This window comes from Eubalaena glacialis, chromosome 9 (assembly GCF_028564815.1).
Source record: "Eubalaena glacialis isolate mEubGla1 chromosome 9, mEubGla1.1.hap2.+ XY, whole genome shotgun sequence".
NCBI classification, from domain to species: domain Eukaryota; kingdom Metazoa; phylum Chordata; class Mammalia; order Artiodactyla; family Balaenidae; genus Eubalaena; species Eubalaena glacialis.
In genome coordinates, this window is record NC_083724.1 from 111,028,960 (window position 1) to 111,043,128 (window position 14,169).

Here is a 14,169-nt window from a genome sequence, read left to right on the forward strand (position 1 = left end):
AAAGTTTATATAAAGTTTCTTCAATAATTTTTTCCAAGTCATAGGTGATTTTTTTCACTTTTGAATTTTTAATACATCTGGAATCATATTTATATTAGGCATAAAGTAAGGATCTCTGCCCAGCCCACCTCCTCCACCACCACCATCTCAGTGGTTGCCTTTAATTAGTACATGACGTCCACTTTCTCGGTTTTAGCCTCAAGCACCTCACAAATTATGTAACATGATCAAGGAACACTTCCTTGTGCTGGATCAAAACTGCCTGTCTATCTGCTAGGGTCTTCATCCTCACTGTGGAAGCAAGGACCAAAAACTGTGCATGTCTCTTCTCAAGCACATGTGCCCCACTTTTGCCAGAATCATTCAGAATGTTTCCCGGGAGTTTATTCGTCACGATTTTACTCATTTCTCAGATTAAAGGTATGTCATAATCTTTTTATGAGGGTTTTCTTATTATGCTATGAGGTAATGTCTCTCTCGTCATTAAGTTTAAATTGTAAATGATAAAAACATTAATATCCATTGATGATTTTGCTGAGAACATAGCATAGGATTTGGACTAGATTATGGCTAATCTTGAGATTCTACAAGTCTATGAAATGCAGTATCACTCTTCAATACTCTGATGGACCGTGAGAAGGAGGAAGGAGTGGATTTTACTGAATATCTGCAAGGCAGCAGACACTGTTAGCCATCAGCCACTTTGTATATTAGCATGCTTAAAATTCTATGTTATTATCTCCACTTCACAGGTAAAGAAATTGAGACTAATATCTACAGATCAGGAAGATTAGATATGCTACCTATGGTCATACTGCTAATAAACTAGTAAAACCTCGGTTCAAATAAGAGCAGATTCCAAAATCCTATACTCTTTTCTCTATACCTCTCTGTAGTGGGGTTGACAGGGCTCACCTGACAGATGACTACCAATTTGATAGGTAAAGCATAGAAGATTATCTCAGTATCTAAAATCCCTTTCACAGGGGAAAGCCTTATATTAGCTATGAGAGTTAAGACTTCAAATGCAAATGTCCCATGGAGTTGAAATCACTAATTTACATTGAAACAGTCCATTCCAGTGGCTGGCTTGGACAGGTGGCAGAATCCAGAGACAGGCATGAGAAGAATAAGATGACAAAGGTGACACCTGCAGAACAAGGTGAAAAGACAGAAGAAGCTGAAGGACCCTACTTTCCAATTTTGCTTGTATTTTCCTAATTTAGAAATATCAGTCTCAATTTCCATATTCATAAGGTGGGGATGCTCTTGTCCATGACTGCTAGTTGGGAGCAAGTGAACTCTATGAGAATAATTCTGTTATCCAGTTACTGTGGGTGAATGTTAATACCAAATATATTTCCGCCATTATGTTTCCTTTTAGAAAAGGTCATCCTTGGAGTAGAGGGTCAAGAACTGGTTTATCCTAAAAGGCTTCCTCTGATACAGGAGCGAGATATTTGGCACACCCATGAGGATGACATACAGGTACAGGCTTTGATTTAATAAAAAGATGCATTACTTTCACAGGCATAAAGAAAGCAACCTGTCTCCAAACAGAAGCAAACAAGGGAGGTGTCTTGATTTTTCTGAGGACTCTTATTCAGCTTACTGCCTGTGCTTGGTGGGTGGGAAATAGAGGTTGGGGGAGAAAGTAATCCCTTGACAGATTAGGAAACAACAAAGAATAAAGCTCAGGTTTTTTGGGGGGGAGACATTTAAATTCTTCCAGTTTATGTGAGGAGTTCCACTAACAGCTTTCCAGGCTGATCTAAGGCAACCTCATTTGTTCTGAGCTGGTGCCAGTGGAATGTAATCTCTGAGCATTTTGCTTTCCCAGTGATCTAATATGCAGATTTATTTACCTCACAAATTCTACGGCAAACTTGGACAACTTTCACAGGAACACAAAGGCCTAGTTAGCCTGTGGCTCAGAAGAGTGTTTATTCAGGTGTTAAAATTTAAATACATTTAAAATTCATTCCAAAAATAATAAATATTTATGTAGAAAATATACAATACACCTAATGGGGAGGAAGCTTCAAAATTAGGTTCTTTTCAATGCCCACAATTATAAAAGACATTCAATGACTGTTTTTAGACAATTATTATCAGGCATTTCCATTTTGAGCTTTAGGATTTTAATTTGGCCCACGGAGCATCCTGTAGCTTTGCCCCAGCACTCCTTGAGAAAGCAGACCTTTCCCAATGGAATGACCTGTCTTCCCCCTACCATGAGAGGAGACAGCCTTCCAGGCTTTCAGTTTTTAGGTTTCTCAGTCACAAGTAAGACACATTTCAAGTTTCCAAATGGTCCCATTGAGGCCTTTTTCCCATGGCTTGCGATGATAAACAAGCAACTCTCCATCTACTGCCATTTGGAAATAATGTCTAACCATTTTTTCTCTAATGATCTCCTCGCAAATAGTTTGTCTCTTGATCTTCAATTCTTTTCTCACATTCTCAAACCTTTTACTGGTTGGACGTTGGTACTCAGCTAAGAGGTCAAAACCAAATTTCTATCACCCATTGTCCAAAGCTGATGGGTTCTTCTGACATCTATTGTCTTAAGACTTAATCCAGACTAATATGAAAATTTCCAATATGCGTCTACAAGATGAGCCTGGACAGGGCAGGAAATATACAAAATGAGTTGGAAGCATCTTGTAGTTCTAGAAAGTAAGGAAGCTCTCAAACAAATGAAAAAACAAACCCAAACCCACATTGATGGGAATATGTCAAGAGAACACAGAGGCCAGCTGAAAGATCTCTCAGTGGCCAAAAGGACAATTTGAGCAACAAAGTCAATAACATGGTTTTGGACCATAACACAAAGTATCAGTTAATATCCATGAGCCCACACTGATATAAATAAAAGATTGAACAAGTAAATTAATGAGGGAGAATAGACAAATCTCCCATAAGGAAGAATCAAAAAACTGATGTAGAACCTCGCCCCCCCAGGAGGTGGAGCATAGAGCCCTACCCTTTGAGCGTGGGCTGTGCATAGTGATTTCCTTCCAAAGAGTAGATAGAATAATATGTAAGGAGGAAAAAGTATAACTTTACAGTGGAGAAAGCTGACAAATGCTACCTCAGCAAAGCGGTCCATGTTAACATCAGTAATAAGTCATGTTGACAGCACGTACTCTTTATATGATGTGATGAAAAATGGCACTTGATTTTGTTGTTTTCTATCAAGTCTCCATAACTCCAGTCTAAACATGAGAAAAACATCAGAAAAACCTAAATTGAGGGAAAGCCTACAAAAAACCTGACCAGTATTTGACCAGTATGCTTCAAAACTGTCAAGGTCATCAAAAATAACGGAAGTCTGAAAAACTATCACAATCTAGAGGAGCCTAAGGAGAAATGACAACTAAATATAATGTGTCCTGGATGGAATCCTAAAACGGTAAAAGGACATTAGACAAAAACTATGGAAATCTGGATAAATGTAGCCTTTAATTGATAATATCAATCTTGGTTCATTAGTTGTGACAAATATACCACAGTAATATAAGGTGTTAACAACAGGGAAACCTGAGTTGTGGGGTCCATGGGAATTTTCTATATTGTCTATCCAATGTTTCTCTAAATCTAAAATGCTTCTAAAATTAAAATGAATTCAAAATTAAGCAAAAATAAATATAATTCTAAAATAAAAAAGTGAAAATTCTGTTTATTGACAACAGAATGACAAGATGAAAAGCAATATTATCACATTTAACAATATTAACAACATTTTCATAATATTAGCTAATATAAAATCCATATTCAAGCACTGAAATTTCAAAAAAGTCCCATTATAACATCTTGTTACACACACACACACACACCCCTATACATATAGTTATGTTGTAAGATGGGATTCAACCCTTCTTATTTGATTGAGCACCTAGTTTCTTGCCTGCCCATCTATGAATTCTGCATCTTTACAATACAGTTCTAATTTTATATTAAACTTGTGATCAAAAAAGTCCTAACTAATGCGTTCCTCACATTCAACAAACACAAACCTCCCCTCTTCCTCCCTCAAAGCTGCCCCTCTTCAAAAGACCCACCTTTCAGTGGTGACAAAGTTAAACAAACCAGAAACCTGGGGCAATCCTTGACTCTTCTCTTTTGACTCCTCTATCAAGCAATCACTAAGCCTTGAAGATTCCAGTATGTAAATAGTCTTTAGAATCATCTACTCGTCACTATTCCTGCAGCCGCTCCCCTGCTCAAATCACCTGTACACCATCAATAACCTGTAAATTCTTTTTCTGCCTACAGTCGTGATTTCCGCTGATCCATTATCCATAGTAAGCAAGCCATCTAAAATACCAGACCAACTTCTGCATTTTTCTGCCTAAACCTTTTGCTTCTCTTTGCTCTTAGGATAAAGTCCAAATCCTCTTAAGTGACTTAGTGGGCTGTACATGATTTGACCCTTTCCTAACTTTTCGTTTCCCATTTCTATTCAACTTACACTTGATTTTCTGGCAATATTAAACCTCTCTCTGTCCTTCAAATGTGTCAAGCTTCTTCCTACCTCAGAGCCTTTGCATGTGCTGTTCCTTGCCTCTGACCCCTCTTTTCAATACCTCTCACACAGTCGCTGCATTTCTCGTATTATGATGCTTATAATACCCAATTACATTTGCTTGATTTTTTCTTTGCCAAGCTGTGGCTTCCTTGAGGGCAGTGACCTGTATCTTGTGTACCACTGTTGAATAAATGAATAAACAATAAACTAAAGAAATGTGCAAGATATATGACTAGTAACTGTGAATACTTAAATTATAAAGAACCCTTATGAATCATAAAGAAATAAAATACCACAAATGAAAATGGTGAAAGGACATAAAATAGAAACTCATATGCAAATATATAAATAAACTAAATAAAAGGAAAATATAAATTCCAATGGTCATCAAAGAGAACAATTTATCACAATAAGTTATCATTTCATTATTCAAAAGACTTTTATTAATGACAATACCTAAGGCAAGGAAACAAGAATTACTATAAATTTCTGGTGAAATTCTAATTTTGAACTTCCTTTCTTCAAGGTTACCTGGCAGTATTTACCAAAAGCTTTACATTTTTTCCATGTCATTGACAATGAAATTCTAACTGTAGTGAATACCCCAATGAAATTTCTAATATAGATGTAAATTAAATAAATTCACTTTGTCAAAAAATACATACTGTAAGACAACATGTATTGGAATAGGAAATGCTCATGGTTATGATTTATTTTTATGTGAAAATGTAGACTATAAGACAGTATACACAAACTGTTAAAAATACATAAACAGAAGATCCAGGGCGGGTAGAACTACAAGGACATATAGTAACTTGTGTATCTCTGAATAAGGGGAAAATATGCATTTTTTTCATTTCATTTCATTTTACAACTAGAAGAAAAGCCCATCCAAAGTTTTAATTAAAAAATAACTTGAAAAGAAAATCCTCCATATAAATTCAGCTTTATCAGTATTTATTATTTTGCCTGAAAGGACTACTGGGTAGACTGTGAAAGATCTGTAAGTTTCCCCTCCACCCACCCCTCTACCCACCACCAACACACACTAATAAATGAGCACACATTTAAATCACATGATGGATACTGTTTTTCAGGAAGCTTATGAAGAAGAATTGTTGTATGAACTAAGCCTAAATAGAAAAATCTTGATAATTCACCTTTTAAAATCAAGGTAAGTCCTCTTAAGATTCAATACCTTATAGATGTATTAGTCTATAGTATCCTAGTTTTCATAAAAACTTCCGGGGAATTCTTCAAGTCCTTGTTATCTATACTAATCTGAATTCCTACTCCTCTAAAATAAGCCCATTTCACTTCAGCACCTTAATAACAATTACATACCCTGTTCTCCAGTTCCTAAATTTCTCCCTATTTGGGGTACTTGGAGTATGCTCACTCCGAGAGTTCGTACATTACTTCTTTGTAAATCAGTTGAACAAAAGAAGTTGGAAAACCGTAGTTTTTAAAGTGACTTCTAAGTTATTGAAAATAGATATCAAACCAGGTTCTGTTGGAGAGGAAGCTAAGGGCTGGGAAGAATTTAATTTATCAAGTTAATTGTCTGTAAGCTAAATAATTCTAACACCTTTAACTTTCTTCTTTAGCTCTCTTCACAGCCTTTGCTGTTGTTGTTGAATTTCCACTGTGTTCCTTTGGGCCGTTCCCATACACAATAGCTCTGCCTCTCAGCCCCAGACATTGAAATTATAAAGAATTGTCAAACGTTGAGTAAAATCTAAGGATAACTCCATTGAAGAATTGAGACTCTGGTCTATTAGCTAAAAACCAACAAAAGTACAAAACAAATAAATAAACAAAAAAACCTCTCCTTCTACTCTGAGTTCCCCACTGGACAAATGTACAGAAATATAAACCTAATAACATATTGATAATTTGTTCAAAATCTGCATATTCTAACATTCTTAGGATGGAAGAAAGCTAACATTTATTGAGCAATTTCTGTTTGCCTTTCCTCAAATTTCTCTTTTAATCCCTACAATATCCATATGAAGCAGATATTGTTTTATTTCCATTTCACAGAGGAAGAATCATAGATTCACTGAAATAATAACTTGTCCAAGGTCACAATGCAGGTGATGAGGCTGATGCTCTAACCCAGACCTTCCTTCTTTCAAAATTACCCAATGCTGCTATGCCTCAAGTAGCCAATCGTAATAGACTAGCCATTGTTTAATTCTGTTAATCAGCCTGGAGTGGTATACTATAGAATTGTAGACATGCAAAGCATTTAAATCTGATGTGATATCTCCAGTGGGCAACATTACCCTCATTCCCCCAGCTCTATGAAGTAAATGAGTTTAGGGCATACCACTGAGCCTCCCAAATCTGTGAATATTATTTATTCAGATGTTTTCATATAATATGGTAGCAAACAAAAACTTGATCTTATTAATTTTGATTTTTCTTTTTCTTTTTCTTTTTCTCCATCACCACTTTTTTTCCATATTTCCCCTATGAGTTTCATTTGCTTGGTTTTAGTCATAATGAATAATTATTGTATAACCTGATGTTGAGTATTAGAGGTGAACCTTCATAGGTCAACCATGTCAAATCTGATTGTTTATTCATCCAGTGGAAACACTGACTGGGTCAACTTTGTTTTCACTATAACAAATCCATTAATAGGTGAAAAGTTACATTTGTATGTGTATGTGAGGCAAAAAACCCCCATTAATTTAGAATATACTATACAGCCAAGTACTTAACTAAAACTTTTATATATGCTATTTCAAAATAACCACAGAAATGACTGTATTCTACTTATTTGTGGTATCTCTTTCATTTTTACCAACAGTTTATTAGAAAACAAATTTACACAGAGAGCAGAGTTGAAAGAATCTTATAGTGACCATTCATATACCCATTAATATATACATATACCCATAATCCCATCAAGACACACAAATACAAATATGCTCATTAACATTTCACTATAATTATTTTATATCATATTTCTTTGTCTATCCATTCCTCTATCATCCATCCATCCTCCATCTTATTTTTATGCATACCAAATTATATTGCAGACATTAGTATACTTCCCCCTAAGTACTTCAGCAAGCATATCATTAGAGTTTAATATGTGCTGACAGTTTTTCTTTCGATGTAAAATTTTCATGCAATGAAATGCACAAACCTTAAGTGTACATGCATTGAATTTTGACGAATGCACATACCTGTGTTACCCAAATTTCTATACAAATGAATTATAAAAGAACTGTCACTCAGAAAATTTCCTCCTGCTCCTTCCTAGTCAACTTCTCTCAAAACCTGTTCACAGAGGTTTTACTCATCATAGATTATTCTGTCCATTCTGGAAGTTTTTATAAATAGATTTACACTGCACGTACCCTTTGTGTAAGGCTTCTTTATTTTAGCATTCCATAAACAGAGATTCATTCATGTAGTTCATGTATCAGAAGTGTGGTTCTTTTACTTTCTGAGTACTACTCCATGATGTGTATGTGTATATATATGTGTGTGTGTGTGTGTGTATACACACACACACACACATATATACACATTACCATTTTTTATCCATTTTTTTATCCATTCTATTGATGGAGACCTTGGCTGTTTCCAGTGTTTTGCTATCATGAGTAAAGCTTGAATGAGCATTCTTTTATAGTCTTTTTATAAATGTATGTTTTCATTTCTCCTTGGTGAACGCCAAGGAGTGAAGTTTCTGGATCATAGGGTATGTATATGTTTAGTTTTATAAAAAATTGTCAGATCATTTTCCAAAATACTGCGAACAATGTATGAGAATTCTAGTTGCTCCAAATCCTCTTCGTCATTTTGTGTTCTCATCCCTTTTTAATTTTAGTTATACTGGTGGGTTTGTGGTGAGATTTCATTTTGGATAAGTTTTCAGTTCCCTGTTGAAAACTTTTTTATGTGATTATTGACCATTTGTATATCTTTTGTAAAGTGTCTGTTTAAATATTTACCCATTCTTAATTGGGTTAATTGTCCTTTACTGAGTTGAAGATCTTCATATAATTTGGAGATTAGCCCTTTGTCAGATATATTTCTTGTTAACTGTTTTCTCCATCCTGTTACTTTTTATATTCATTTTCTTAATATTCTTTTAAAAAGTAAAATTTATAATTTGGAAGAAATTTCAATTTACTAAATTTTCTAACGTTTTCATGGTTTTAGCTTTTAGTTTTGGTCTATTATCATCTTGAATTTGTGTTTGTGTTTGTGAGTGTGTGTGTGTGTGTGTGTAATTTGAAGGTGGGTCAAGGTTCTTGGTTTTGCATATACATAGCCAGCCTCTTTTGTTGAATTGCCTTTCTTTGGACTGGATAGCTTTTGCACCTTTGACCAAAAGCAAATGACTATTTCTGAGCTCTCTATTTTATCCTGTTCACCTGCTTTTCAATCCCCAAGTTATGACCACATTGTCTTGATTACTGCAGCTTTAAAGTAAGTCTAAAAGCCAGTGTGGGTAACTTCTCCAATTTTGCTCTTCTTTTGCAGAATTAAAAAAAATTCTAGATCCTTAGCATTTCTCTATAAAATTTAGAACTCACTTGTTAATTTTTATTTTTTAAAGAACCTGCTAGAATTTTGGTTGTGATTTTACTGAATTTATACATGAATTTGAAAGAATTGATATCAATAATATTGAGTCTTCGTGTTGAACCTCTATATTAATTTAGATCTTCTTTAATTTCTATCCACAATTTTTTGTAGTTTATAGTGTACAGATCTCATATGTCTTTGGTTAGATGTATTTCTACATATTTAATGCTTGCAATGCTCTTGTAAGCAGAATTGTTTTTTATTATTTCATTTTTCTATTGAGAGGTCTTAATCTATGGATTTATCTATTGTTTCATAGATTACCTAGAGATTTTCATCAGCAAATATTGGCAGTTGTATATCTTTCTTTCTAGTCATTATTCCTTTTATTTCTATGCTTTATTGTAATGGCTAGGAACTCCAGTACTATTTGAGTAGAAATAGAAGAGTTGGCAATCTTACAGTATCCCTGATCTTAAGGGAAAAGTGATAAATATTGAATGATTAATATTATATTGCCAGTAGACTTGTCATTTGTGTACTTTATGAGATTAAGATAGCTCCCTGAGAAGTTTACTGAAAGCATATCTGCAACCATTGAAATGTCCATATGGTAATTTACACTGATTGATATTTGAATGTTAAATCATACTTGCATCCCTTGATAAAACCCTCTTTGCTGTATACAGTTCACAAAGATTTTCTTAAGGATTTTGACACCATGTTAACGATAGATATTATTTCGCATTTTTAGTTTTTTGTGTGTGATGTCTTTGTCACATATTTAATATTAAGAGGTGAATTGGGAAGTGTTCTCAAAAATGAATTGGGAAGTGTTCTTTCTTCCTATATTTTCTGAAGAATGTTATTTTTAGATTGTTGAATAGAATTCACGAATGAAACCACCTGTGCCTTGAGGGTTTTTTTGTGTGTATGTGTGGGGAGGAGGTTTTATGATTACAAATTCAATTTTATTGAGAGGGTTATTCAGATTTTCTATTTCATTTTATGTCAGTTTTAAATTGTAATTTACAAGGAAAATGTATATTTCATGTAAGTTGTCAAATTTTTGGTATAAAGTGTTTCATAATATTCTCTGATTATTCTTTTAATATCTGTGGTACCTTTAATGATAACCTTTTTATAATTTCTAATATTGGTAATCTGAGTTCTCCCTCTTTTTTTTTCTTGACAAATCTAAAGAGATTTATCAATTTGTTGATCTTTTCAAATAACCAACATTTGAATTTGTTTATTATTGCTATTGTCTGTTTATTTCACTGAATCCATCTATTATCTTTATTATTTAATTTGTTCTACTTATTTAGTGTTTACTTTTTTATGAAAACATTTCATCTTTTTGTCATAGTATTTAAAATATTTAAAACCATGACATTTCCCTCAAGCATTAATTTAGATGCATTTCAAACACCTTGACGTCTTTTATTTTTATTACCATTCCTTTCAAAATATTGTCTAATTTCTTTTAAGATTTCTTCTTTGATTCATGGATTATTTAAGAGTGGGTTATTTAATTTCCAATATTTGGTAGTTTTTGCATACCCTTTCTCAAGTTTTGTATGATATCATTTTTTAAAAAATGTATTGCAATTTGTTTTATGGCCAAACCTATGTTCTAATTTGTTAAACATACCTTGAAAAGAATATGTATTTTGCAGTTACTGGGTGAAGTGCTCTATAAACAACAATTAGGACAAAGTGGTTGATAGGATTATTTAGATCTTCTATTTTTACTTATATTACTTGTTTATTTGTTCTGTCAACTGCTGAGGAAGGAATGTCAAACATTCAATTATGATTTGGAATTGTTTATCTTTTCAATTTTTAAAATATTTTCTTCATGTTTTGGAAGCTTAGCTAGTAGGTTATACATATGTACTATTATTTTTTCTTTATGGTGAATTTACTCTTTTATCATTATGTCATTATGGAATGCCCATCTTTTTGGGAACTGTATTCTACCTGATATTAATACAGCTTAGCTCCGCATTCACATATTTACTCTTTCCATAATATACTATTTTTCATGCCAACCTACCTGTGTCTTAACATTTAAAATGTGTCTCTTGTAAGATGGCAAGTAGTTGGGTTCTGCCTTTTTAGTGAATTCTGACAATCTGATTTCTAATTGGAAAGTTTAATCCATTAACATTTAATGTTATGAATGATATGGTTGTATTTAATATTTAATTTCTGTTTGCCTCTGATTTTGTTCCTCTGGTTTTCTCTTCCTGCCCTTCTTTGGATCTTTGAATTATTTGATTTCTTTTTTACTCTTATCTACTGGCTTTCTGTTTATTGATTGTTTTTATAGCAATATCTCTCTGCTTTAGTTTAAAGCTTTTGTTTTAGAGGTTACAATACTTACAGTTAATGTTGTATAATTTTATGTAAAATGTAAAAACTTTGCAATCATATTAAATCCATATCTATGTACATATGATACATATATCTTAATACATATTAACCCAACAGCTGTATATTTAAATAAAATATATATAGTGTATATATATTTATATATATGATACATATACATCACAATTTTTTCGCATTAATTTTGACGCTTAAGGCAAGAAGATTTTTACTTAGATAATATTTTCTCTAGGTTCTTCTCAAAATGATGCCTTGCTAAAACTGCCAGAATCTTTTACCATCTTTACCAAACCATGAAATCTAGGTAGAAAGGCTTTTCATGTGACTGGGATTGATTTTGCTTATTTGCTTTTAGCTTAAGAGGATCTTGCTGAGAAGTGAAAGCATCCTAGAGCCTTCACTCTCACATAATAGGTTTTATCTGCTAACTTTTTAGAATAAGTGAATCTCACTACCTCTCTGCCCTCTTTTCCAGGAAGTTCCTAGCCTCAGATTACAGTGAGACATACTACTCCACAAAAGGAGAGCAGATCACCAAGCATCCTCAGATCACGGTATCTTATGGGACCTTCCTATGTCTCTTCTCTGAAACTATTGTTTCCTCGTATGATTTTTAAACCCCATTCTAGCTTTACAAGCAGCTTCAGAAAGTGTTACATCAGAAATTACTCCTGCATTGACTACCATCACTGAATGATTCTAGAACATAAACTATGACACTCTGACCTCTAAAGGAGACTGATCACTGCCTAACAAGCAAATCAATGACTGCTAATGTATTTTCCTTTACCACACTGGCTTCTATGTACCCAAAATGGGGTTAAGTCTGGAGGAAGGGTAAAGCAAGACACCAGAGAAGTATAAGGTACCATGATGGAATAGTAATTAAGCTAAAGGATAAAACTTAAAGACATGAAACAAGTTTAAAACCTCCATCTAACTGACCCTTATGGGAGTCAAATCCTCTTGCCCTGTCCTTCTGATGCACCAACATTGAGTCCTCTCCTTCATTCTCCAAATGAATCTTTGTTCATTAATCATGAATATTATTCCAGTGGATACGAGTTCTATTTTTATATTTCTTCCCCTTTAAAGAACATGCCCACTGCAGCCTTCTAGCCAAGGATGACTTTATTCTCTTCTACTAAATGTATACTTTTAAACCATATTGCCTCTGTTTAAGGCAGCTGTCAACTATGAAATCGCAGTCATCATGCAATCTTTGTAAAATAGAACAGTAAGAAAATTGGGTAACATTCTTTTATACAGTGAGTGGTTGTTCGTCTGTGAGAGTCTGAGGTCCAGGACCCTGGAAAGTGTCACACATAGGCAGGAGTTGAACATAAGGAACTGATGGAAAGAGAAATTATTTGGCGGAATCACCATGGATGGAACACCCAGTAGGGAGTAATAAAGATACCAACTTGATCAAAGCAGAGGGGCAGGAGACAAAGGCACGAGGGGACCTGGTTGGAGAGTGAGACCTAATTTCTGCAATCATCAAAAATTTTGACTTTACTTCATAGGCAACTGGGGAAAATTTATAATAATAGCACAGGAGGGTAGTTTGATAGGATTTTAAGATGGATTAAAAGAGTAATATTTCAAAGGAAAAGGGTCACATTTCTGAGGTTAGCATCAACTAATAGACTCTTAAATTTGTGAGAGAAGAATTCATACACTGCTTCACACAAAGTAATCATGCAATTAAAATAAAAGGCTTCTAAAGTAGCTTCGAATTTTCCAATGAAAGAATGCAATGAATGAATGCATGAATGAATGCATAAATGAACATAAGTGTAGTTTGTGAAAATGAAATAATGATGTATTGTGAACATAAAATATGTAGATATTAATATTTATATAATATCAATACATGTACTTATATCAATAGCCTCTTCATCTATTTTAGGATCACTGTTTTTACCAAGGATCCATCATACATGAATTTGATTCTGCTGCCAGTATCAGCACATGTAATGGTCTGAGGTATGCACCGTATCTTTCTACCTTTATGAGTTTTCCTATGAATTTTTAAAGACATTCACTTCTCTTTTCTTTTTAAGACCTTTAAATAGAAAAATTAATGGAAAAAAGCTACTGTACATTTTCAGCATGAGGATCCACTCCAGCCCATTGTTTATGTTCATTTTTGACAAAAAGATGTAAAACACAGCCCTAAGCAAGACAAGTTTTTCAGTATATGATCAAGGGATTCAGAGTTGGAAGGTGACTGGAACTCATCCAGCCTGTCCTCTCATGTTACAGATCAGGATACTGACATCAGAGACTTGCTCCTGAACATTCATTTTGCTGGTGGTTGAACTCCATCCAAAAACCAGGCCTCCTAATTTCTAGGCCTGTGAATTCCCACTGCATCACACCACAACGCTTCACAGCTTTTTACTAAATTAGGCAGTGTTTCCAGACTCTGGAAAGTAAAAAATGTCAGAAGTAAAGCCTATATAAGTTGTCTCTAGATCTTGGGCTCAAGGACAAAGGAAGAAGATGTGGGGAGGCAAAGAGTAGAAGAGCAAGAAACCTGTGTCTTCATTTTTGAGGATTTTACTTGAGTAGGTCCCAGTATTTTCAAGAATGAGAAACCCTTTAATGACACAATTACCACATAATAGTGTCTGTACCTTCATATATTTACTCTGTAATTAATGAATGATGGACATGAAAATTCA

General features: G+C 34.0%; 1 protein-coding gene across 1 annotated transcript in view; it reads left to right on the top strand.

The window, feature by feature from the left end:
* Positions 1 to 368: 368 nt before the first annotated feature.
* ADAM7 (ADAM metallopeptidase domain 7) overlaps positions 369 to 14,169 on the top strand; it is a 45,674-nt gene continuing 31,873 nt past the window's right edge. The window contains exons 1-5 of the mRNA XM_061199252.1: positions 369 to 420; positions 1,385 to 1,488; positions 5,629 to 5,705; positions 11,955 to 12,033; positions 13,392 to 13,468. Coding sequence (XP_061055235.1) covers positions 369 to 420; positions 1,385 to 1,488; positions 5,629 to 5,705; positions 11,955 to 12,033; positions 13,392 to 13,468 — 389 coding nt within the window. The remainder of the gene's footprint in view (positions 421 to 1,384; positions 1,489 to 5,628; positions 5,706 to 11,954; positions 12,034 to 13,391; positions 13,469 to 14,169) is intronic.